The sequence below is a fragment of the Barbatula barbatula genome (assembly GCF_947034865.1).
Source record: "Barbatula barbatula genome assembly, chromosome: 20".
In the NCBI taxonomy this organism is placed as follows: Eukaryota; Metazoa; Chordata; class Actinopteri; order Cypriniformes; family Nemacheilidae; genus Barbatula; species Barbatula barbatula.
This window is the reverse complement of record NC_136783.1, coordinates 4,278,568-4,305,627: the sequence shown is the minus strand read 5'-3', so window position 1 is coordinate 4,305,627 and position 27,060 is coordinate 4,278,568. Positions and strand designations below refer to the sequence as shown.

The 27,060-nt window shown below is 38.0% G+C and overlaps 1 protein-coding gene across 1 annotated transcript in view; it reads left to right on the top strand.

The window, feature by feature from the left end:
- The window catches only part of LOC306909866 (A-type voltage-gated potassium channel KCND3-like), a gene marked incomplete at its 5' end in the record, with an annotated part of 98,726 nt that overhangs the window by 59,991 nt on the left and 11,675 nt on the right, over positions 1–27,060 (top strand). Inside the window, 2 exons of the mRNA XM_079483958.1 lie at positions 12,336–12,498; positions 25,137–25,242. Coding sequence (XP_079340084.1) covers positions 12,336–12,498; positions 25,137–25,242 — 269 coding nt within the window. The remainder of the gene's footprint in view (positions 1–12,335; positions 12,499–25,136; positions 25,243–27,060) is intronic.

The window sequence follows — 27,060 nt, the reverse complement described above, 5'->3', positions numbered from 1 at the left end:
TTTGCGTGACTCATATATTTCCATTTCTTTCAACCACTTAAACGTAAAAGTGTTTTTAAAATATATTAATAGTTTTAATAAGATTCCATTAAGCTTTTGTCGCAATATAGGAACATGCTATATGTAGTTTGCAGCTTTATTTGCAAGTATATTAGCATTGCTTTGCCACATTGTAGCCGTTCTTCATAATTACTCGCCATTCACTATTTTACCAAGAGTCTGACAGACTCAGATGCTATTGATCGCTTAGCAAGCATAGTGTTAGGAACAGAGATTAGCTCAGGAGACAGACACCCAATTAAGTGGCAACAGATTTATTTGCTGAAACTTCCGTCGCTGGTGCAATTACGTCTTCCATTTTAAAGCAGTTAGACATGATGCTTAATAATAGCCTTTCCACAGCATTTTTAATTAGATGTGAGTAGATACATCTGCACCACGTTTTTTTTCTTTTGTTGTTATGTAAGGTTTTCAAACTGCTGTTTTGAACACCGCGTGTGGTAATGCGGTACCTTCACTTAGTCAGGCTGGGGTTAAACATTGCTAAACAAAGCACATATTCCATGTAGTGTGTCAGGAACTAAAGATCCAGCTAATGGTGGATAGATCTGAGACTATATACGAAATCTATATTGTATCTGATGCCTCTAGAATCTTTGAATTAGAAAATATAAATTTCAAAGCAGGAATGTTGAATGAATCTTCTTGAAGAAGAATGACTAACTAAGATCGAACAACTTCTATCTGTCTTCTAACAGTATATGATGGGTGCAGATTATAGGGGTTTAATAGTTGTCGTATTCCTCATTTGATATAAGTTGGTTTTGTTCCTGCCAAGTTTTTCATTATAGTAATAATCGTATTATATTATAAGATATTATTATTGGCAGTTTTTGTTGCTTTTAACTTTTTGGCTAACCAAAACCGATCCAAATCTTAACCGAACTACATTCTTTTTATAGCAAGCCTTACTCAAGCCAGAATGTAGCCAAATGAATGCTTGGCTTTTTGTTTCTTTTGGCTGACCAGACTCACGCCAAAAACGAGCCTATTCTGTTTGACACAAGACTGTGAAATTCCACAATGCCACAATTTGTTGCTATCTGGACTCCATATAGAGTTTTTGATCCCACTAAGCTCGGTTCACACATTAGCATTAATAAATCAGAATAGATTGAGAACACACAGATCCTATCGTTTGCGACAGTTTCAAATTTGGCCGCTGCCTCTGAAGTATTGCCAAGTATAAAGGAGAAATGTTCTTTTTCAGTGCATTTTCAAGCTTCAGTTGTCCATTATTCCTGGCTATGGTTCCACTGAAACAGTCAGGGCCTGCCTAAAAATTCAGAGGCGAGGTGTAAACTCGGTCAAGAATCTTGACTAGCGCCACTAAAAAAAACCAGAGAACGGATGCTAATAAAGTACAGATGTGTGTAAATAGCTTCAGAGAATGAGTGGATGCATGAAGAAATTTGATATGAACATCACAGACATGGGTGACATGTGAAAACATGCCCTTCTTCTTTAGAATGGGATTTCAATGCATTTTCATTAAATGCATTTCTTGCTATTCAGTTTTTAGTCTTGTATCTGAAGTTTGTTCTTGTTTCTGAGTTTTTAATTGTTTGTCTAACTTCTACAAAATTGCCTTAAAGAAAACATTCCTGTTGTGCATTTTGAGACAATGCAATGGCACTGACATATTTAAAGATATGTCAGGGCAAGTTATCTTTAGTTAAGTTTAAGTTCAAACTTTCATTTTAGTCTAGGACTAGCCTTAAGCCATGTCTGTGAAACCGGGTACTAGGGTTTCAGTTACACACCCAATGCTTGAATTGGGCCGGTACGCACACTACAGGAAGGAAGCACTTATGCAAACGGCACTCGAGGTCGGACATGGGACCTCTGGACTTGGGTCAGATCCATCAACCCCGACCTCATGAAGATGCATCACTTTGAGAAGACGCCCAAGAGGCTTCCAGACTAGCACAGTGCCCTCCACTATTATTGGCACCCTTGGTAAATATGAGCAAAGAAAGCTGCAAATAAAATACATCTGAATTGTTTCACATTTTGATATTTTATTTAAAGAATCAACAATATTCCAACATTTCATAAAACAATTTGAAGTGGGGGGAATATCACATTATGAAAAAAAGATTTATCTAATACACACTGGTCACAATTATTGCCACCCTTAAACCCTTATGAGTAAAATATCTCCCCATTGACATAAAACAGTAAAAGCCCAAACCACCTTAATAATTTATCACAATGAATAAAACCAAATTATATAGTTCTGATGTACAATATAGTTTTGTTGAGCTACACAAAATCTAATTTCCAACATCATAGCAATGATCAAGAAGTTTTAATGGACTGGAATCTGCCTGAAAGAGGATGTGTGTCTATATTGTCTCAATGCACATCGAGGAGAAGAGTTTGAGTGGCCAAAGACTCGTCAAAGAGCACAGATGGAAAATTGCAGTAATCAGTTGAATCTTGGGGTCAGAAAGCATTTAAAAAAAGGAAAACTGCAACTCCATCACCACAACTTGTTTGGGACACTGTTCAAGAAACAAATCTTCTGCTCTCATGCAAAAACCAACTCCACCATATTAATCTTCCATACTGGTTTCAAGCTGGACTGGGGTCTGATACTGAGGTTTGGTGCACACAGGGATAAAAAAAATCCATAGTTATGTCCATAGTTAAATATGACGCAAGATCTTTATTGTTGTGGACCTACTTTTACACCAGAGGTCCTGTACATCTTGTTCAGATACACGGCATCATGTTTAATATCAAATAGCAACAAATAAAAAAATCTAAACCTAACTTGCTCTGCTAGAAATACTATAATAAGTTGTGGTTAGATCTTCCATCAGCGCACTGCCATAGCCATCCCAGTTCCCTGATCTGAACACTATAGAACATGAGTGTGACTAACTAAAGATAAGAGAGCACCCACACTTGAAGGACTTAAGAGATTCTCTATGAAGGAATGGATTCGGATGACATGCCATATATTCTCAAACCTCGACCGACGTATAAGAACAGACTCAGAGCTGTTTTTCATGCAAATGGAGGTCGCAGAAAGTTTTGAATACAAGGGCGCCAATAATGGGGACTAGGGTGTATTAGAGGAAACATTTTTTTCGTAATGTGTTATTCCCCCCACTTCAAATCTTTTAACTTTAATGAAATGTTGGAATATTGTTTTTCATCCATCATCAGGCTCTTATATACAAATATATATAAGGAGCTGTCCAGAGTGCTGAATCACACAAACAGTATCTCAAGATCTTTAGAAGTCAGTGTGTGCATGTGCTTTTCTTTCGGCAATGATGATGAATGACTGTGCATCCCTCAGGTGAAAGTATCACGCCTAGATCATTCAGCCACCTTGGCTCCTCACCAGCCAGCACAATAGGGACACAAACATGTGTTTTTTTCACAAAAGACACAATAGACGTGCACCATCTGAAAAGATAAACCGAGCAGATGTTGTCCTGCCCTCGGCTGTACATTCCTGCACCATTAAGTACGATTTTCCAGTTAAAATGCTGCATTGGACATAGGGAAAGCATCAAGGGGATTATCACAATACAGGGTCTAACTGTATTGTTGTGAATTGTGCCCAAGTCTTTACAACTAAATACTACTTTGTACATATCCTTTTCTCTCTTTTATCTATCTTTAGGCTACACCGATGAGACAATATAAGTAAAATAAGGCAAAAAGGTATAAATGAATGTACTGTATATATTAATCTGTTCTTGCCTCTTGCTGTGAGAATAAAAAACTGAAATTAAAGATCTGGGAAATGAATATTAAAGATCACTTCATGCCTTTACAGTCATTTTAAACAGAAATTGTCAGAGCATATTCATGAATGCTTTCATTTGAAACCAGAATATGGCTCCATCATTGAGCATTTAGAACAGACCGAGAATCATCCCAGAGCGCCGTGAATCTTGGCCTCACGCTGGATGTACTAGACTTTCAATTAGCGAACTGTTACAGGAGACGGCTTATATCCCAGCTGTGGAGTCCTGCACAGTCCCGCCTTAATGCCCGCACGCATCAACCGATTACAGCATTTCACACCGCGCATTGGCGATGTCAAACGGAGGCCTTAGTCAAGCCTTCCCTGCTGGTGATATTTCACATTCATCTCTTTATTTCAGGTTTTTATGTAAAGGCCCGATTTGGCTCCCTCAAGACACAAGCAGAAATTAGGCAGCTCCCTTGATTCTATCTTACCATGAATAGATCCTTTTTTATTTTACCTCTCTCATTAGCCTCTCCCCTCACCAGCCTGTGGAGCCGCATGTTGATTTGACACGGCTATCAAACTTCTCGAACAAGTGTGTGCGACACCGAAACGGGGACTGGCAGCGGATACAATTAGGGACCTCGTGTTGGAGGTCACAGATCCGTATTGCAAAAGTAAAAATGCCTGTCATGTGCACTTCTTTAAGTCTTAAGATAGAATGCATGTACTGTAGAGTGAACTGAAAGCAGTGATGACTTTCATCATTAACAAGCAAGCGTTTCACATCTCAATTCACGTAAACATTCAAATCGGATATCGATTTATTTAAGTTCATAGTGCTTTGCAATGAGGGATTATCTAAATACAAGAATCATATTTGAATGCCGAAAGTACGCTTGTCACATCGCTTGATGAATCACTCCTGCCATTGAAAATGTACACGAACATGTCTTAAAATAAAATTCCATTAGCATTTTTATTTAATCTATTCATTTTTATTGGAGGAAAAAAAATAACGCTAAATTTGGTAAATAAGATGCATGCTAAAACTTGTAAACACACCTGCTTGTGATGGAGGACCGATGCTGGATCCTTAAACCGCTTTCCGCTTTTGTCACGCTTTATGACAAAAGCGTTGTCGTTTTTGTTTTTCCAGCACCTATTGAATTTCTCCGCCATCCAATCTCCCTTATTTCATTTGATGCCCACCAGGACACGAGGAATTCGCTCTTGTCCTGGAAGCAATTGCACAGGGTGTTTAATGAAGACCTGAACAATCAGAGATCCAATAGGTGACAATAGGAATATATTTGCCCCACATTGATTTTTCTTGATGTTTCATCCTCCCCTGGGTGTAAGAGACATCACAGGACTTATCTGATCTCCCACAATAACAATCAGCAAAAGACTGTCATTATCAGGATAAATATTACCTAATTCATTTTCAGAGTGCAGTAACGTTAGTAAGGCAATCTGTCATTGGGTCAAGGATCATTTCATAACTCATATAAAAGATAAACATGATGAAAAGAAGTGGCTTTTCTTGAGACAAATGAGATATTTTACATCAGTGTTCTTGGCACGGGGGCCACATTAAAGTTTTCTTTCAGCCCCATGTACTGATTTCCTTTGAGATTCAATGTTCTGATTTAATTCGTTCTTCTGGTCCCATTAAAGTATTTTATGAAGACGTACAGCCAGAGAAAAAATATTAACTCACAACAGTTAACTGACAAGATATGTATGCCTGTTGCCATGACAATAGCAGCATTTAAAATGGGGATTTGATGTGTAGCCAACAAGTGTCATTTAGGGGAGGTCTGTGTCTGGATTCATTGTATTTAAGATAGTTTGCTTGCAGATTTATCACACAAACTGCCTCATGAATCCCACATCAGAATGATTGCAATTTTTGCTTTTGTCTTTGAACAGAGTGTCACTGGTTTTTGCATTAAGTTTATATATCATACAGATCGTCATAATGACTATGTTGTATTGTTTTATCTGTATCGTACACATTTAGAAGGAACAGAGTCGGCGTCAGAGCAGATCTACTGGAGGGGCATTGGATCATCTGCGGGGGGGCACTGTCGTTTGATAAATATTTTTTGACGCATTGGCAACATCATAGTAGCATGGAAATCCAGACCTAAATCTGAGAGATCTATATAGTATGACAATTAACAGGTTTTAGACTTGGGCTTTTATCTAAAAGAGGAACAGAAGACAGCGCTGAGATTGGCTGTTTTGCCGACCGGATACGGCAAGAGTCAGTTAGCTCCGAATGATCTATATAGAATGACATTCTACCCTAGAATGTTAGCTCCAATGATCTATCTATATAGAATGTCATTATATATTTATTTTTTCCTGTCTTGATTCCTAATACACAACAGATGACGATTGTTAGGTTAAACGTTCAGACTACGATTCCATATAAGGTTAGTATAGCCTAGTTCAGATCTTTGCGAATGGAAAGCGACTCAAGTAGCACCTATTCTCGCGTTCTACGAGTTCAGTAGCCTACATTTTTGGGAAAATGTATATTTTAGGGAAACGCGCGATGAATTGCGGCTAATGTTCATAACCTTGCACGTAGAGAGCGCTTTTAAGAGCTAAGATAGGCTAGGTTACATCGTTATCGGGAAACCCGGCCCAGAACAGATAGCCTAAACAACAGAACAGAAGAGGACAGAAAATAATAATATAAATATAATATAGGCTAAATAAAAAACACAAATAGGCATACAATAAATAGCTATATATTTTTTATACTTAAATAATTAACAAATTACGACGACAAAAATAAAACACTGAATCAGTTAAAAAGAATTTTCCCATCAGACAAAGTTTTTTCGTATTGGTGTTTCTGAAAACTTAAGGCTTTTTTCTTCATAAAACGAGTTGGACATCATCACACAAATGTCTGCGTATGGACCAGTTAAATCAGAAGACTAAAATTCGCCTGTAGAGAATAAGGATGTCACAACAATAATGAGCTCCTCACACAAGGTATAAGGTTTAACAGATTTTTTTGTTTTTTATTTGCGTAGAATGCAAATTTTGTAGAACTTGAGAAATAAATTAAGATAAAATAAAATACAGGAAATGGAAAAAAGAAAAATACAGAAAATACAAAGTGTGCTTCAACAAATAAAATTATTTCTTTAAACACCGTTTTTTCTTAGGGTTTCAATGACTTTAAATACTCTAAAGGACTCATTTTCTAAACAAAATAATTAAAGGACAAAAATAAATGTATATTCTGCTATTACTTTATGCTAATACTTGTTTTTAACCTGGGTTACACACCTCCCAGCAGTTTATGCACGCACCAAGCAGAAATGCCCTTTACAGATAGCCAAGTATAAAACACAGATGCAGTTAGAACCCACAAACATTCATCAACAATTCACCTGTTTAGTAGGCCTTAAGAAAGCCAGGGCTGGCTTCAATAAGGGAATTGAACAAACGAGTTACCCTCAGAAGAGTTGCAGGCGACGAGTGTTGCTACTGAACCGTCTAAGTACTGTGTCCTTCCATTTGCTTGTGCATTTGCGTGTCAAGTCTTTCTCGAATGCAAGCTGCACTAACCTGATCTTTCTCTCGTGTAGCATTGTGCTGCAACTTGAAAAACTGTTCTTCAACTTTAAATGGATTTTGCGCGCGCGCTGCAAATCAAATGTAACAAGTTTACTCGGCGACCAATAAGCATTCACCACGACGAAGCCTAGTAACATGCCATGAAGAACCAAAATTATTCATTTTCCCCACTCTTTTTATTTGATTTAATTTAAGTTACAGTTTGAACATTTAATATTAAAATAATAACTAAAAGGGATATTGTTTTTGGGCCACGCCATGGCCTGTAGGAGGGGCATCAATGACTGCTGGGGGGCACGGCCCACGAATGCCCCACCACAGCGCCGGCGCTGAGAAGGAAAAGTACTTTTTTTCTGCTGGGATGAAAATATATTGGGTCCTTATCAATGTCACTGATTCTCTCATTTATTTTACCTGCGAATTGTCCAAGATCTTGTTAGACACCAGATTAAAGGCGAACAGAAAAGAAATATGTACTGCAGTTTTAACAGCACTTTTAGCTTAACCTTGTACACAGGGTCAAGGAAACAAACACGGTGTGGATTGAAGAGCTAAAATACAACAAGAAAATACTGTATAAAGGACCTGCTTCTCATGTATTTTTTAAATGGTTAGTTACAGTCCCTGATTCTAATTGGTCAACAATTCTACATCATTTTTTTATTTCCAGTTCTAATTGTTAAATCTCATGTCTCTAAAGTCATTTCAAGCACAGATGGTCGTCTCCTTGCAACCTCACACTGAAAAACAGCTTGTGATTATTCTATCTCCAACTACCCACCCACCCCGTCTCTCTGAATGCTACCAAAGATCTATAAGTGTTGCGAACTCTTAAAAATAGCATTATTGAAAACCGCAGGCAGTATAAAGCCCAATACACAGAGTTGTATTTTTCACATCTTCGTCCGTCTTTCACACAGGACCATATGTCAGGGGTTCAGTGGCTGGGGGCAGTGTTGTAGTGGTGTATGAAGAAGTGGGTATACTCTTAATTTATGCCGCCGCTTTTAAAGTGACCCAGCAAAATAGGTCAAATTAAAATAACATAGAAACAGGATTAAAAAACAGGAATTCATTTAAAGTCGTATACACCACTGGCTGGGGAGATGACATCATTAACAGTATGACAGGCAGCTGTAGCCGAGGAAGCCTTTTGGCAGTACAGGCAGACGGCCACTTTAAAACCATCTGATTCCTCTTGCGTCAGTCAGAAGTTGTGTTAACCCATTATAACGGTGAACTGAAAATGGCTGTTTTCAAAGAGGTTTCTAAACCATTCCCAGTGCACACTTTACATGTTTGCCCAATGGTTCAATGTCTAAAGGTTGCCGTGAGTCAGTGATTTGATAGGTTCAATTGTGTGAGACTTGTTTTTCATTCCTTTTTGAATGATTATCATCTATGTTTAGTAATTTAACACATTTCACTTCCATTAATGTGTGGTTTATGTACTGTAAATGATTAAGTACCCACATGCATGTAAAAGCATAAACTTCAAACTTACTGCCCAGTAACACAGTCATTGAAGTGTTGTTCTTAAACATCTTAGATTAAAATTGTTCATTTATGATGTATAACTTTACATGTATAACTACATGTATCCACACATTTAACAAATCATATAAGCAGTGCTTAATTTGTACATTTCGAGGTGCCGGAACAAGGGGGCATGGCAGATCCGCCAAGTTACTGGGTGGGGAGAATTAACGGCAGTCTCTGTGGGGATTTCTATCTAACTTTTCAGGTTTTTAGAAAATGTGCATAAAAGAGCCTAGATGGAAACGGACATGCCAAGATAATAATAGAATTATCATGAGTTTGCCTTAGTTAACATGCATGTTAAGGTGATGGAAACAGTTTATTGTCATGATGATGATGTTGTGATTATTTGTGTATGTAAACAAGTCCTTAGCGTTTGTGTAGAATTCAGAAGTTTAATGTTAAACCTATATTACACCTGTGCGGGTGCACGGGGAGGCTGCCGTGTATAACGCTAGGCTTATTAAGTATTTAATCATCTGTTAACCGTATTTCATCAGTTCTTCTGAATCTCTTCGCAGCGTTTGTCCAACAAAACAAATACAGTATCTCTCTCTGAATTGTCCGTCACAACAAGTTACTTTCAATATACAATGCAAAACATGCGACACAAATAAATATACGTGGATCGACTAAAGTATAAGTTCAAGACCTTCGGTATGAGACTACCCTTCTGTCAGTGGCAGCTCTTTCTTTAAAAATAATCTCTTTCTGGATTATAGAAACCGCTTTAGTCTCCCATTTAAAAAGATGGATACATCCAGCTGCTGTGAAGTTTGTGTGTTTTCTATAGACTGCACCTGGCCTGTTTATTTTGTAGCTTTTCAGGCTGTTGTGCTTTTATGTGGGTGTTCCACAGAACTGGAAAGTTGTTAAATTATTGTTATTTAGTTTATACGTTTTGAGAAGTTTTGGGGATAACTTTTCTAGTTCTGGGACTTCATGTAAATTAGGATTTCTTAAATAGGTTCAGGAGCAGAAATAGAAAAGTTTCCTTTTACCCCAATTTTACCAACAGTTATTATATATTAAAGAAATACTTATTGTGTGGACCAAATATATGTTTATCTAAAATATCTTACAGGTTGCAGAATAAACATAATTTATATTGTGCAGTCACTGTTACATGCACCTATTGTGACATACCATATTGGCTGGTGGTAAGTGTTAATTTTTCCAAACCTTGCTTAAGACAATTTGAAAATATTGTTTCATCTTTCAGATATCCTTTGTCTAGTTCGTGAGGCTGACATTATTCTGGCAGGGACATTTTTTGTGGTCTAAGAATTTGTCTGAAACGGTGACCATGAAGATGGTGGAAAGCCGCCCAGACCTCTCCCTTGGGCTCTGAGGCCGGCGGCATATGGTCAGCCTGTCACCATCTTATGTAGCACTCAGCCCAGAAAATCAATGTAGAATGTGAATGTACGTGTGGAGGGAGACTTCTGGATGTTATACTACAAGAATCATCTACTGTGAGACTGTGCAAACAGAAGAATTTGGGTTTGGGCTGAACATACTGATATTGATTTCAATTGCACCCAACTGTGGCACGCATTGCAAATTCTGTCACCTTCAGGGAAGAAAATATATTTTTTCTTATAAAAATAAAAAACATATTTTTAGGAAATAAAATACTAACTGCACATAATATTGTGAATTATTTAGCATCCGTTAACATTTTCCCTTGAGGCCCAATGGTTACTCACTCTCTCTCTCTCATGCATGCCTCAACTTGTATTTCGATTAAGCACACAAAATTGGCCTACAACACAAAATAAACCAAATTTAAGATGAACTGAAACATACTACACTTTTAATAAAACGATGAGTATAGTGTTATTTGGTGATGTATGATGTAATGTAATGTAATGATGTAGTGATGTAAATCAAATCATTAAATAATACATCTGTCAGTTTCCCAAGGGTAACATTTTCTACTAAAGTTGATCAAGTACACCAAGTTTATTTTTCCTACAGAATTCATTGTGGCACCACATAACTGAAATATTTTCCACTGTAGCCACCATATAAAAATATGAAGATGAACATGAAAATTTTTAGCTTGGCCACCAAAACGTGGTGAAATCGATAGGACAGCATAGGTAACCAAGCATTGTCAAAACGGACCCTTTCCTCAAATGAATTGGCATCATCAACCCTGTAACGTATTTGGTAAATGTGTCACGGGAGACTTTCAGATTTAGCCAAAATCCATCCATACATTCTCTGAACCCACTTGTTTTTTGAAGCTCTGTGGGGTTTTATAGCATTGGCAAATGTGAATTGGCCAACCCCTTTGGCCCCCTCACGCACTGATGCCTCTGTCATGCCTTCCCTTTAGTTTCTTTGTCTTCTCTTCACTTTGTTGAAAGTTTGGGTTGTAGAGGCAAATCTATAATTAATCTGCAGCAGACCTGTCACATCTCTGTGTCCACTCTTGCAAATAATCAAGAATATTTTGATATGCAGACAACTGCTTGTGGAGTAATGGGACACCATTACTTTTGTGCAATAAGCGTGAAGACAGCGTGAAGGTATCAGACGACAGTTTTAGTGTGTTGATAAATTCACATGCTGCTGTAAAATCTTTATAAAAATTAAAATGTGTTCTGGTGTGTTGTGGCTGGTCTGCTTTGTTGAAGTATATTTCAGTCTGACAGGGGGTTGGTATGAAAAGAGGCAACAATTGCTTGAATATGAACGACTGAATGGAAACTAGAGCTGTTGGGTTTAAAAAATGTGTGAATGAACACAATCTCATGGCAGTACTATTTACATTCATACAAAATGTCCACCTCATAAAACAGCTACATTTTCCTGTTAGACCAAGTTGTAAATCTGTCTGTATTGTTCCTAGTCTTGAATTTGAAACACTTTCTTATTTTGCTGTACAACCTGATTTTATGTTCCACCATTAGTGGTCAAAGCTAATGACTTCAGGTACCTCAGCGAGTGGCGTCTTGGTACCTCAGCGAGTGGCGTCTTGGCACCTCGCCACGCCAGCTTGTACCTGACGAGTCAGATAAAGCTGTGGGTTCTCTGTTATACACCTTCACAATTGTCCCCAGACATAGGCTGGCGTCGGAGTGGGTTGGCAGGTTTTTAAGATGGACTGGCTTTGCAGATAACGCCACATGTGACGTGACCTTTCTCACCCTTTGGTTCCCGCGTAGTTGAATTATAATAACGTCACAAGGCCACAATGGCTTCCATATAGTGCACAGAAGGAAGTTCGCTGCAGTTCATACGACAGTAACTGTAATATTTATGAAGCAGCATACAGCAATTTACCTCAACAAAATGTTGTTTGAATGTATGTTTTCTAAAATGTTTCCCAATTTGTTTAACATTTTCTGTCTGATTTTGGTTTACTTTCTACGTCTCATTTTCTCCGGTTAACTCTTTCTTCCAGTTACGGAGACATGGTGCCCAAGACGATCGCCGGGAAGATTTTCGGTTCCATCTGCTCGCTGAGCGGGGTGCTGGTAATAGCGCTGCCCGTGCCCGTCATAGTGTCCAACTTTAGCCGAATCTACCATCAGAACCAGAGGGCAGATAAGCGGCGTGCTCAGAAGGTACAGGTGAACACCGTTAACTAGTCGCTGAGCTTTGGCAAACTGATGCAGGGTAAAGGGTGAGCAGTATGCTTGTGTGTGCGATTGTGAGCATGCGTGTGCCCCATCTGCCAGTCGCAGATCACCTACTAACATCAGTTTAGCCTGCGCATAAAGAGCTGTTCATAAAGAAAACACCCCTAACACACTGTACTGCAGACTTTACTTCTAACCATGATCAAATCAGGATCAGGACTACTTGAAGATTACAGGATGGGTTGGAATTGAACACTGCAGTACAATGACCATTTAGGAAAAGACCTGAATAGGCCTAACACATGACCATTAATGCTAAAAGATCACTTGTTTAATGATGGGTTAAGAGTGTTGATCATGCAAAGCCAGGGCATGAGAGACAGCAGTTGAGATATTGTCATCCAGAATCAGTGTATGTAGATGTTAAGAAGCTGATATGCATTCGTCTAAAATTGAAAACCTTCACATTTATTCGAAAATCAGATTTCAGTGCATATTTCCATCCCATCTTTATTGCGTAGAACTACCTTTCCAGAGTAAATGCACTTTTTTTTCCTCTGTTGACTAAAAAAAGCATCTTATATAGACAATCTTAAGTAGCATTTAATGGTAACTGCAGCCAGGGCTAGCTCCGGTCAACATAGGTATAAAAGTGTTCGGAAACTATTTACACATTGTAAAAGAAAGAGAAACAAAGAGCTGGAAACGACCCTTGTGTTTGCTTGTGCACTTTACCACCAAAGAGAGTCCTTCAACAAGTCTTTGCAGGATAAGGGCACTACCTTTAAATGTCAAAACAGGGACGCTGCGACTGGTTATACTAAAGAAAGAAAATGTGGCACTGTATAGTGGGGGGATAGTTCACCTCCAAATGTAAATTCTGTCATCATTTACATTTAGGCATTTGGCAGACGCTTTTATCGAAAGCGACTTACAATGCATTATCCTATACATTTTACATAGGTATCTGCAATCCCTTGGGATCCAATCCACAACCTTGCGATGTTAACACAATGTCATTTCAAACCTGTAGAAATGTATTTGTTCTGTTGAATGTTCTGGGACATCATCCACTACCATAGTAGAACATTTGTTTATTATTTTGAACACAAAAATGTAGACGGCCATCCAAAATGTTAATTTGTCTTGTAAACATTTATGACAAAATGCTTTCTTGTCAGTTCTGGAAGTTTTTTCTGGCTGTTATAGTGTTTTTCCTGTTATGTTTGTAAGCGGTCTTTGTTAAACATCTTCTGAAAGAGTACTACAGCTAAATTCTTATTATAAAGTAATATTCTAATAATAAATTAATAGTTTCAACATTACCCTCCCCAATTTAAGAAAAAGAACCAATACATATATATAATTTGTTAATTTATTTTTTATATTTATTTTCATTTATACTATGGTCTGTTAGAATACTCGATTCTGATTGGCTAGAAGGTGTGTATTAAGTAAGGGATAATGTAAAGGCAGCCAGTTGTTGTCGCAGAAATAAGCCAAGACAGTGTGATCAGTCTTGAATAACACTCAAGGGGCTTATTTCACGATAGCAGCCGGCTGCTTGTACATTAACCCGCTTCATACACAGCTACTTGCCACATGACAAAAAAACTGGACATGAAATGGGAATTTGAAATATTTTTTGCTCATTTTTGCTGAATGCAGACCTTCCGCAAGGAAAAGCCGTTTACTTACGGTTTTAAGGTAAGAAACGACGTTCAAATGTCACAAAAAGGCAATTTGGTTTCAATCATTTGTAAATATAATGTTATAAATATAATAAAATATAAGGATCTTGAGAGGTTTTGATCTGGGAAAAACAAACCTGCGAATGTGGCCACTGGCCAATCAGAATCAAGTATTCCAACGAGCTGTGTAATAAATGCACTTCGCTTTGGGTGGTTCTTGGCCTCTACGCTAGCCGTGGATTAACCCTTTCTTAACCACTGTGGTATAAAATGTGGAGGATTGTGTGGAGAAAGAACCCTAGAAAAGGAATAACAGAGGCCTCATAAATATATTGCCTATTGCTATATCAAAAAAATCTACCACTCATTGAGTTTTTATATGATGTTCAATATCAAAACAGTCTGACCTTCAGGTAAGCAAGACTCCTATGACCTGTTGCTCCTGTATGAGCCCTTTTGGGCGATTCCACTCTGATCAAAAATGATCTCCCTCGTCATCCTCCTCCCACCAGACACCTCCTGCTCTCATTCCTGCAGGCCTCCTCATTCAAAACATCCAAAGCCTCAATCGACTGATTAAAGACGAGCGGATATTGCCAGGATGAGCCTGCGTGCCTCTGCCCTTCTCTCATCTGTCTTCATTCCAATCTAATACTGGTCCGCTCCAGGCTGAACATTACAATTAGTAGGCCCATCTGGGGCTTCATCTCGCTGCGATCTCTCTCACACCCAAACAAATCTCAAAATCAACAGAGGTATCTCGTTCACAGAAAAATCTGCCGTGCCGTGGTTTTCAGCCTGCCGTGGTTCCCTGTGTCGTTCCGCCTCATGTGACGGTTACCTCCACTCCACCACTGATCCGGAACGGTGACCCTGAGGTTGATTGCAGGCAAATTGCTTTCTATTCTTTTAGCCCAAATCACAGAGCCAGTTTACTGGACCGACAGGGAGGCCGCATGCATAGCTCCACCCGATTTTGGTGGCTGGCCTAAATGGGTGGCGCGGGGTCACAGCAGTAAAGAGGCAGTGAAGTTGAGTCAGCCGTGGCATGGGGAGAAATAAGGGAGCAAAAAATATGTCATGCGAGAAACTAAGAGGAAGGTAGGACACGGAGGTATTTCAAGGGCCACTTCATTTAAAGTCAGAGGACACAGATTTGAAGGACCACTAGAGCAGAGCAATCATAGAAGCTGAGGGGACATGTAGTTCTTATAGCGTCTGACAGCGGAGATGTCCAACTGAGAACATGCAAAAGCTAAGATTAAAGGTTATGTAGAAAGAAAAGGTCTGGTATTTGGGGCTTTATGAACATGATGGATGAAACAGGTTCATATTGGGCAGTCAGAATTTGTCATTATAGGAATTTCAGAAATGGGAAGGTTGTAGCAGTCATAAGGCTCAAAGATATTTTTGTGACATTTTTCTTGTGAGAATACCATTGCTCTGTCTTGTATTGCCGTTTCTCTGTCAAGACGTAATGCAACAGGCGCATCCTAATACTTGTCAGAACAACAATATATGTTCTGCTCATTTGGCTTTCATCAATACGTATGGAAACCCACGGACATAAAAAAGAATTGCAAACAATTTCCAGATTGTCCATCATCTCTGCAATTTTAAACTTTTGATCTCTGCTGTTTCAACTTTTGAAATTGTGAATAATTGAAAGTGCACGCAGCTCTGAGCAAAACGCAGATGCTCTGCCTCGCCTCTTGAAAAATGGTTCTTGAACAGTCATTTACTGAATTGAGCTCAGATTAGTGCGGGGACTCTATTCCATTACCTCCCCATGGCTATTTTCATAAGCAAAGACATCCAGCGCAGGTCTCCAGAGCTTCACATGACACATGGCCTCACCTGTGAGCAATGGGCTTCTATTTTCAACGGTTTATTCCATTAGTACAATTGCTTTAGCTGTTACAGTTGTGAGAGAAGTTCTGGATAGCTCTTTGAAGTCTTTCACGAGCACCGTATGTTGTTTTGTAAATCCGCAATTTCTGAGATATCTCCTCTATTTCCCATCTGTTTTACCCACCTCACCTCATTCTCTTTTCATTTCTCACCCGGATGATACAATCCAGAGACTGTTACGTGAAACGTGTAGGGCGTCAAACCTGAAGGCACAAAGCGTAATGCTCATGAATTACTTACCTTACATTTCAATCAAACATTTTTTTTATAAATTTCCAATCAATGGTTGTTGCACAAACAACAAATGAGTATAATGGGTGTTGATCATACAACTAAAATACTGATGAAAAGGTCCCTTGACAATGGTTTTCTGATTATTGATGATTGAACCAATTAATATAATAATGAAGACATTATGAATCACAACGTTAATTAAACCGGTTAAATTAAAGCACACTGACGACAGAAATGTGATACAAAAATTAGACTGCAAGAAATTGTCAATGCACTCATAATGCGATTATAATTGGATTTTGGGAATATTGCGATAATCATGTAAATGCAATAATTCGATTTAAATAATGCGATTAAGCTCATAATAAGTATAATCGAAGTAACATATGTGGCGTACGCCGGTTTTAATTGCAATAAGAAGGCATGTAAAAACCTTCATTACATTTATGCTTCTCTGACCAAGCTGCGCGTGTGCTTCTGTCGCGTCTTAAGCTGAAAGCCTAAAGTTTTTACGTCAACATAACTCACTGTCAGTAGTCTCTGCTCCTTATCTTCACAAAGAAACAATGCTAGCGCAATGACAGTGTACGCCAACATTGCGGAGGCAGTTCCCATTTCTATATTTATCACAGCGCTGAATAACCATAAAATACGTCCACATGACGGTGTTCCGCATTTGTTGCAAATATATAAAAACGAAAGCCAGTAACACACACATACTGTATAATAGCAAAAATCTGACTCTTAAAACTTTCAAGTAAACGGGAGCAAAGAGGGGTACTCATGACATATACACATGTTACTGCGATTAAGTCCTTACTCTGATTATTAGAAATAATCGCATTATTGGTGCGCATGTAAACGTAGTCAATTAGTAGATATTAATTGACGTAGTCCATATTTTAAGAAAAATCGACAAAGAAAAATATTTCTTTCGCTAAACCAGCTGAACACCAGTAAAGGCAAGCACGCGCTACGACTTTTGGCTGCATTTTGTTGTTGCAAACAGACTACCAAGGCCTGCGACAAAACCCTCAGATCAGTGCTTGTTGTAGTCTGCATGTTTAATACGGTGTGTGCACACCAGTGATGTGATCTGAACCCGTCTCCAGCAGTCACAGATGTGGTGATATTACACGTGTTCGACTTGATGTGGCACCGCAAGATCCGACAGGCGGATGACATCAAAGTACCGCAAGTTAGATTCGAAAGCCAATATTTTATGGTTTTTCGTATCGCTCTTGCTGTACTTCTATGTCAGCCGCCTGTCGGACCTTTCGGCGCCGAATAAGCCTATTTTCAAACCTGTCGTCATGTGATCTCATTGTGTGCCTGATGCAGCGTCAACGTGGAACTAATGTATCCAATCACAGTGCAGATAGGTGGCTCAAGTTATCACATGCAGAAAAGTTGCTGGCATATATTTACTAACATTATACAGCAAAAACACTGAGCACCAAAGCGATTCAGGCAGTTCTGTAGGTTTTGCGTGAATTGGTTGAATTGGAGAAATCCTCTCAAGCGTTAACACTTTCTCAGTGTTGGGGCCTGTCTTCATTCTCTGACACCAAATTCAAGCGATGGAGTCTCTACTAAAGAGATGATGAACTGAATTAGGTGTGTTGGATTTGGAGACATCCAGACTGTGCTTTGGTGATTGGCAAAACTGATCTAAATCACAACAAAATGCACTACACATCAACTTAAAAAGTGGCTACTTAAGTTTACCCATAATGCATTGTTTCGGTATTTTTTTTCTTCATAAAAGTAGAAGGATTTTATTACTTAAAAATGTGTTAAAATGTTGCACCCTGTACAATTTAAATACTATTTCTTTTAAGTGAGAATATGTAAAATTTTAGGGTAAATGGGAAATGGTTTAAATTTAAAGGTCCTTTCTTTGTGAACACTTAAACGAACCGTACAGACTTGTATTCCAATCTAATCTGTCAATAACCCTACCTGCAATTGGATTATGGACTTCCTGACGAACAGGCCTCAGCTTGTTAGGTTAGGCCCAATCTGCTCCACCACCACCACCCTCAACACTGGTGTACCACAGGGCTGTGTACTGAGCACCTTTCTCTACTCCTTTTTCACACTCGACTGCAGGCCTGTGAACGGATCTAACTCCTTCATCAAGTTTGCAGAAGATACAACAGTGATTGGTCTCATCAGCAACAACGATGAGACTGCATACAGGGAGGAGGTCCGGCACCTGGTCACATGGTGCACCGACAACAACCTGCTCCTTAACACCTCCAAGACAAAGGAGATCATCTTGGACTTCAGGAAGGCGAAAGGAGGCACACACGACCCCATCCACATTAATGGGATGGCTGTTGAACGTGTTTCCAGTTTTAAGTTCCTGGGGACTCACATTTCGGAGGACCTGTCCTGGACCACCAACACCTCATGCCTGGTCAAGAAGGCTCACCAGCGTCTCTTCTTTCTGAGGACATTGAAGAAGAACCAACTGTCTTCAACTATCCTGGTGAACTTCTATCGCTGCACGATAGAGAGCATCCTGACCAACTGTGTCACAGTCTGGCACGGGAACTGTTCTGTTGCTGAGCGCAAGGCACTGCAGCGGGTGGTCACAGGGACTACACTTTCTCCCATTGAGGACATCCAGAAGAAACGCTGTCTGCGTCAAGCTCGCAGCATTCTCAAGGACTCCTCTCACCCCGCTCATAGACTGTTTACTCTCCTGCCTTCCGGTAGGCGCTTCCGGTGCCTCCGAACAAGAACCAGCAGACTAAGAAACAGCTTTTTTCCAAGAGCTGTTTCATTCTTGAACTCTGCCCCCCACTGATTCCACTACCTCTCATACCTTTAACACCAATGCTGCTACAACATTGTTTACATTGCACTACAGGTCTGCATGCATGACTGAACTGTACACACCAGTACTTCATGTATCTGCTCTACCGGACTGTTTACACACACACAGCATCATTTGCACTCTATACTGCTCACTTGCACACCAGGAATATTTAACTGAATGCTCCTTTGCACTAATGGACCACTTCCATAACTGCACTAACCTATCTACTGCACTGTAATTCTATTAACTGCATCTACTCATTTATTGCACGGTAACTTCAATAACTGCATTAACTAATCTACTGCACAGTAACTTCAATAACTGCATTAACTAATCTACTGCACTGTAATTCTTTTAACTGCATCTACTCATCTATTACACTGTAACTTCAATAACTGCATTAACTAATCTACTGCACTGTAATTCTATTAACTGCATCTACTCATCTATTGCACTGTAACTTCAATAACTGCATTAACTAATCTACTGCACTGTAATTCTATTAACTGCATCTACTCATCTATTGCACTGTAACTTCAATAACTGCACTAACCTATCTACTGCACTGTAATTCTATTACTGCATCTACTCATTTATTGCACTGTAACTTCAATAACTGCATTAACTAATCTACCGCACGGTAACTCTATTACTGCATCTACTCATCTATTGCACTGTAACTTCAATAACTGCATTAACTAACTACCGCACTGTAATTCTATTACTGCATCTACTCATCTATTGCACTGTAACTTCAACAACTGCATTAACTAATCTACCGCACGGTAACTCTATTAACTGCATCGACTCATCTATTGCAGTGTAACTTCAATAACTGCATTAACTAATCTACTGCACTGTAATTCTATTACTGCATCTACTCATTTATTGCACTGTAACTTCAATAACTGCATTAACTAATCTACCGCACGGTAACTCTATTACTGCATCTACTCATCTATTGCACTGTAACTTCAGTAACTGCATTAACTAATCTACCGCACGGTAACTCTATTAACTGCATCTACTCATCTATTGCACTGTAACTTCAATAACTGCATTAACTAATCTACTGCACTGTAATTCTATTAACTGCATCTACTCATCTATTGCACTGTAACTTCAATAACTGCATTAATTAATCTACTGCACTGTAATTCTATTACTGCATCTACTCATTTATTGCACTGTAACTTCAATAACTGCTTTAACAAATCTACTGCACTGTAATTCTATTAACTGCATCTACTCATCTATTGCACAGTAACTTCAATAACTGCATTAACTCATCCACTGCACGGTAACTATTAACTGCATCTTCTCATCTATTGCACTGTAACTTCAATAACTGCATTAACTAATCTACTGCACTGTAATTCTATTAACTGCATCTACTCATCTTTTGCACGGTAACTTCAATAACTGCATTAACTAATCTACTGCACGGTAACTATTAACTGCATCTTCTCATCTATTGCACTGTAACTTCAATAACTGCATTAACTTATCTACTGCACTGTAATTCTATTAACTGCATCTACTCATTTATTGTACTGTAACTTCAATAACTGCATTAACTAATCTACCGCACAGTAACTCTATTAACTGCATCTTCTCATCTATTGCAGTGTAACTTCAATAACTGCATTAACAAATCTACTGCAATGTATCTCTATTAACTGCATTATCTCATCTATTGCACTGTAACTTCAATAACTGCATTAACTAATCTACTGCACGGTAACTCTATTACTGCATCTACTCATCTACTGCACTGTAACTTCAATAACTGCATTAACTAATCTACCGCACGGTAACTCTATTAACTGCATCTTCTCATCTATTGCAGTGTAACTTCAATAACTGCATTAACAAATCTACTGCAATGTATCTCTATTAACTGCATTAACTCATCTATTGCACTGTAACTTCAATAACTGCATTAACTAATCTACTGCACGGTAACTCTATTACTGCATCTACTCATCTACTGCACTGTAACTTCAATAACTGCATTAACTAATCTACTGCACTGTAATTCTATTAACTGCATCTACTCATCTTTTGCACTGTAACTTCAATAACTGCATTAACTAATCTACCACACGGTAACTCTATTAACTGCATCTTCTCATCTATTGCAGTGTAACTTCAATAACTGCATTAACAAATCTACTGCAATGTATCTCTATTAACTGCATTAACTCATCTATTGCACTGTAACTTCAATAACTGCATTAACTAATCTACTGCACGGTAACTCTATTACTGCATCTACTCATCTATTGCACTGTTACTTCAATAACTGCATTAACTAATCTACTGCAATGTATCTCTATTAACTGCATTAACTCATCTATTGCACTGTAACTTCAATAACTGCATTAACTAATCTACCGCACGGTAACTCTATTACTGCATCTACTCATCTATTGCACTGTAACTTCAATAACTGCATTAACTAATCTACCGCACTGTAACTCTATTAACTGCATCTGTTCATCTATTGCACTGTAACTTCAATAACTGCATTAATTAATCTACTGCACTGTAACTCTATTACTGCATCTACTCATCAATTGCACTGTTACTTCAATAACTGCATTAACTAATCTACCGCACGGTAACTCTATTAACTGCATCTACTCATCTATTGCACTGCAACTTCAATAACTGCTTTTACAAATCTACTGCACTGTAATTCTATTAACTGCATCTACTCATCTATTGCACAGTAACTTCAATAACTGCATTAACTCATCTACTGCATGGTAACTATTAACTGCATCTTCTCATCTATTGCACTGTAACTTCAATAACTGCATTAACTAATCTACTGCACTGTAATTCTATTAACTGCATCTACTCATCTATTGCACTGTAACTTCAATAACTGCATTAACTAATCTACTGCACTGTAATTCTATTAACTGCATCTACTCATCTATTGCACTGTAACTTCAATAACTGCATTAACTAATCTACCGCACGGTAACTCTATTACTGCATCTACTCATCTATTGCAGTGTAACTTCAATAACTGCATTAACTAATCTACCGCACGGTAACTCTTTTACTGCATCTACTCATCTATTGCACTGTTACTTCAATAACTGCATTAACTAATCTACCGCACGGTAACTCTATTAACTGCATCTACTCATCTATTGCACTGCAACTTCAATAACTGCATTAACTAATCTACAGCATGGTAACTCTATTAACTGCATCTACTCATCTATTGCACTGCAACTTCAATAACTGCATTAACAAATCTACTGCACTGTTACTCTCTTAACTGCATCTACTCATCTATTGCACTGTAACTTCAATAACTGCATTAACAAATCTACTGCACAGTTACTCTATTAACTGCATCTACTCATCTATTTCACTGTAACTTCAATAACTGCATTAACTAATCTACTGCACTGTAATTCTATTAACTGCATCTGCTCATCTATTGCACTGTAACTTCAATAACTGCATTAATTAATCTACTGCACTGTAACTCTATTAACTGCATCTGCTCATCTATTGCACTGTAACTTCAATAACTGCATTAATTAATCTACTGCACTGTAACTCTATTAACTGCATCTACTCATCTATTGCACTGTAACTTCAATAACTGCATTAACTAATCTACCGCACGGTACATCTATTAACTGCATTAACTCATCTATTGCACTGTAACTTCAATAACTGCATTAACAAATCTACTGCACTGTAATTCTATTAACTGCATCTGCTCATCTATTGCACTGTAACTTCAATAACTGCATTAATTAATCTACTGCACTGTAACTCTATTAACTGCATCTACTCATCTATTGCACTGTAACTTCAATAACTGCATTAACTAATCTACCGCACTGTAACTATTAACTGCATCTAGTCATCTATTGCACTGTAACTTCAATAACTGCATTAACTAATCTACTGCACTGTAACTCTATTAACTGCATCTACTCATCTATTGCACTGTAACTTCAATAACTGCATTAACAAATCTACTGCACTGTAATTCTATTAACTGCATCTACTCATCTATTGCACTGTAACTTCAATAACTGCAGTAATTCTATTAACTGCATCTACTCATCTATTGCACTGTAACTTCAATAACTGCATTAACTAATCTACCGCACGGTAACTCTATCAACTGCATTTACTCATCTATTGCACTGTAACTTCAATAACTGCATTAAAAAAACTACTGCACTGTAATTATATTACTGCATCTACTCATCTATTGCACTGTAACTTCAATAACTGCATTAACTAATCTACTGCACTGTAATTCTATTAACTGCATCTACTCATCTATTGCACTGTAACTTCAATAACTGCTTTAACAAATCTACTGCACTGTAATTCTATTACTGCATCTACTCATCTATTGCACTGTAACTTCAATAACTGCACTAACTTATCTACTGCACTGTAATTCTATTAACTGCATCTACTCATCTATTGCACTGTAACTTCAATAACTGCATTAACTAATCTACTGCACTGTAACTCTATTAACTGCATCTACTCATCTATTGCACTGTAACTTCAATAACTGCATAAACTCTATTACTGCATCTACTCATCTATTGCACTGTAACTTCAATAACTGCATTAACTAATCTACTGCACTGTAACTCTATTACTGCATGTACTCATCTATTGCACTGTAACTTCAATAACTGCATTAACTAATCTACCGCACTGTAATTCTATTACTGCATCTACTCATCTATTGCACTGTAACTTCAATAACTGCATAAACTAGTCTACCGCACGGTAACTCTATTACTGCATCTACTCATTTATTGTACTGTAACTTCAATAACTGCATTAACTAATCTACTGCACGGTAACTCTATTAACTGCATCTACTCATCTATTGCACTGTAACTTCAAAAACTGCATTAACTAATATACCGCACGGTAACTCTATTACTGCATCTACTCATCTATTGCACTGTAACTTCAATAACTGCATTAACTAATCTACCGCACGGTAACTCCATTAACTCCATTAACTCATCTATTGCACTGTAACTTCAATAACTGCATTAACTAATCTACTGCACTGTAATTCGATTAACTGCATCTACTCATCTATTGCACTGTAACTTCAATAACTGCATTAACTAATCTACTGCACTGTAACTCTATTAACTGCATCTACTCATCTATTGCACTGTAACTTCAATAACTGCATTAACTAATCTACTGCTCTTTAACCTTATTAACTGCATTAACTCGCACACTGCACCGTATCTTTAATAACTGCATTAACTTTAACAACTGCATTAACTCACCTATTGCACTGCAACTTTAATAGCCAATGTCAATAATTTATGCATACCTAAGTCACTTGCACTATTTTAGTCTAAATTATTATCTGTTCTTATCCACCTGTACATTAATGTTCATAGTATATAGCCATCTGTATATAATGTTCATAGTATATACCTACTGTCATATTTTCATAGAACATTCCTACTGGAAAATATTTTTATAGTCCATGCCCACTGTATTATATTCTCTCATATTGTATTCTGTATTTATTCTAACTGTATATCCTGCACTTGCTAACTGCACTTCTGGTTAGACCTAAACTACATTTCGTTACACTGTACTTGTATATGTGTAATGACAATAAAGTTGAATCTAATCTAAAAAATATAATATTTTCTCAATGACACTCCTCATAATTCTCGTACATTTTATATATAGATAAATTAAGCTATCACCTTCTCTCTCTCTGTGACTCATGTGCACTTGGTCTTTAATTCAACAATGTGAAAATTGATTCGACCCAAAAGAGCCCGCATCTCTCACTCCCATCCATATGTTTCTCTGGTTTGGCATGGATGAATGGGATGACTGATTGGATCCTGGTAGATAATTCATTACATTACACCCTGTCCGTCTGACTCTGGTCCTCTCTACCCACATAGAAAGCCCGTTTGGCCCGGATAAGAATAGCCAAGTTGGGCAGCTGCAACGCCTACCTGCAGAGCAAACGTAACGGACTCTTCAATGAGCTGTTGTATCTGACGGTAAGTGAAGCTTTCTTATCACTAGAACAGCCTGTTTCTGTCTGACAGTGTGCGAATATCTGAAAAATTATTTCGCAGTTTAGTCGTTTCTACGTCATTTTCTTAAGTTTTCTAAGTTTCGGATCTTTGCTGGTCTTGACCCAGTCTCAGCCTGCCTTGGTCTTGGTTTTGGTGGTCTCGAGTACAAAACTAGTGTGGCATAATGGTCCCATCATACCACACGTGATGAAAACAGGAAAACCAAAACTGTTAAAGATAAATGCATCTTATGGATGCTAATGTATATTTTAAATAAAAACAATATATTATTAACAGCTTTCTTGCTATGTCACACAATAGGACACATGTATGGTATATTTGTCAACCACCCATGTATGTATGCATGCACTGTACGTATCGTTTATCGTTCAATTATGATTTCTGAAGTCAATAAGTGGTGTAGACTCAAAGTCAGTGACAAGCTGTCAGTGACATGAATAATATGGAAATATTTTGATTTCTAAAGCAATTTTTCTTGTGTCCAGTCAATGATTGACTTGCCTGCCACAACATTACAATGTAAGTCAGGGACATTGTTATTTATAATTTAATGAATTGCTTTATATTTATACATATACATATTATAATATACTATTGAATACGTACAATACATGCAGATGTTAGGTTCTTCGATGATGCCAATGTCTTGTCCGATTCCTTCACCTGCGTTGGCCAGATCTACTCTGTCAAATCCCAGTGCCTTTGACACCATTTTTTATTTTGCAATGTTGATGTTCTCATCAAGGGTGAGCCGAGTCGTGCGCTAATGAAATCAGGCCAGATTAAACTTACTCTCATTCCATCCTAATTAGAAGTTGTGCTGACTTAAAAAGGGACCTGGAATGTGTCTAAATGGAGAGCTTCTCTCGCTGACCTGCACCTCCCTTTTTATTTCCACGAATGTCACACAAGATTAAATGGAAGATCTGAAAATAATACCTCTAATTAAAACTCATTTGCAATCATGAAAAAATCCCCTGCGCAATTTGGCAGATCTCGACGGTAGTCTTGCATTATTTGCAGGGGAAAGAGACATGCCAACAAATCGGCAGGCGTCTATCTAGACCGTCAAGCTTAATTTCTTTGAGCAGCGTCTAATTTTTTGCAGATGAAGAGATGCTTGTTGTTAAGTGAGGAAATTCATATTCTGTCCTGTCTGTGCATATTTTGCCTTCATTTATTGAAGGATTTGTTGAACAAAAGCTTGTGATGAAGCTGCCATTGGGTTGGCACTTTGAATTACAGGCATGTCACCATTATTTTGCAGAACGCGAGATCTTGAGCTGTTGTGCTGAATATATATATATATATATATACATGTAGTGTTGTGGTAAATTGGTTTGCTTGTTTTTCTCTCTCATAAAGGTGTACAGAACATACACCCCTCAATTATACTAATAACACACACACAATATAAATAATGCCCAGAGACCAACATTAAACTTCACAGACTCAATAATACATTGAACTTAGACTTGGAAACATCAAATAGGAGAGTTCCAGCTTGTACGTTCTGCATCAATACTCATGCGGTGTCTGGATTTTAAAGTGGTATTGACGTATAGCACAGGTAGTGTGAGGCAGTACATTGACAACTGGACAAACTACACACTCTTTCTGAGAATTTAAAAGCAGAAATTGCAAACAATACAGGAGACATCCAGTTTTCAGTTAGGAAGGATCTTTGAGAGATTCCAGTTTAAATTGTGTTTGCTGGTATGGGGGTAGGTTCGGTGATGGAATATACAGTTTGAACATTAAAAAAATAAGAAACATATTCCCA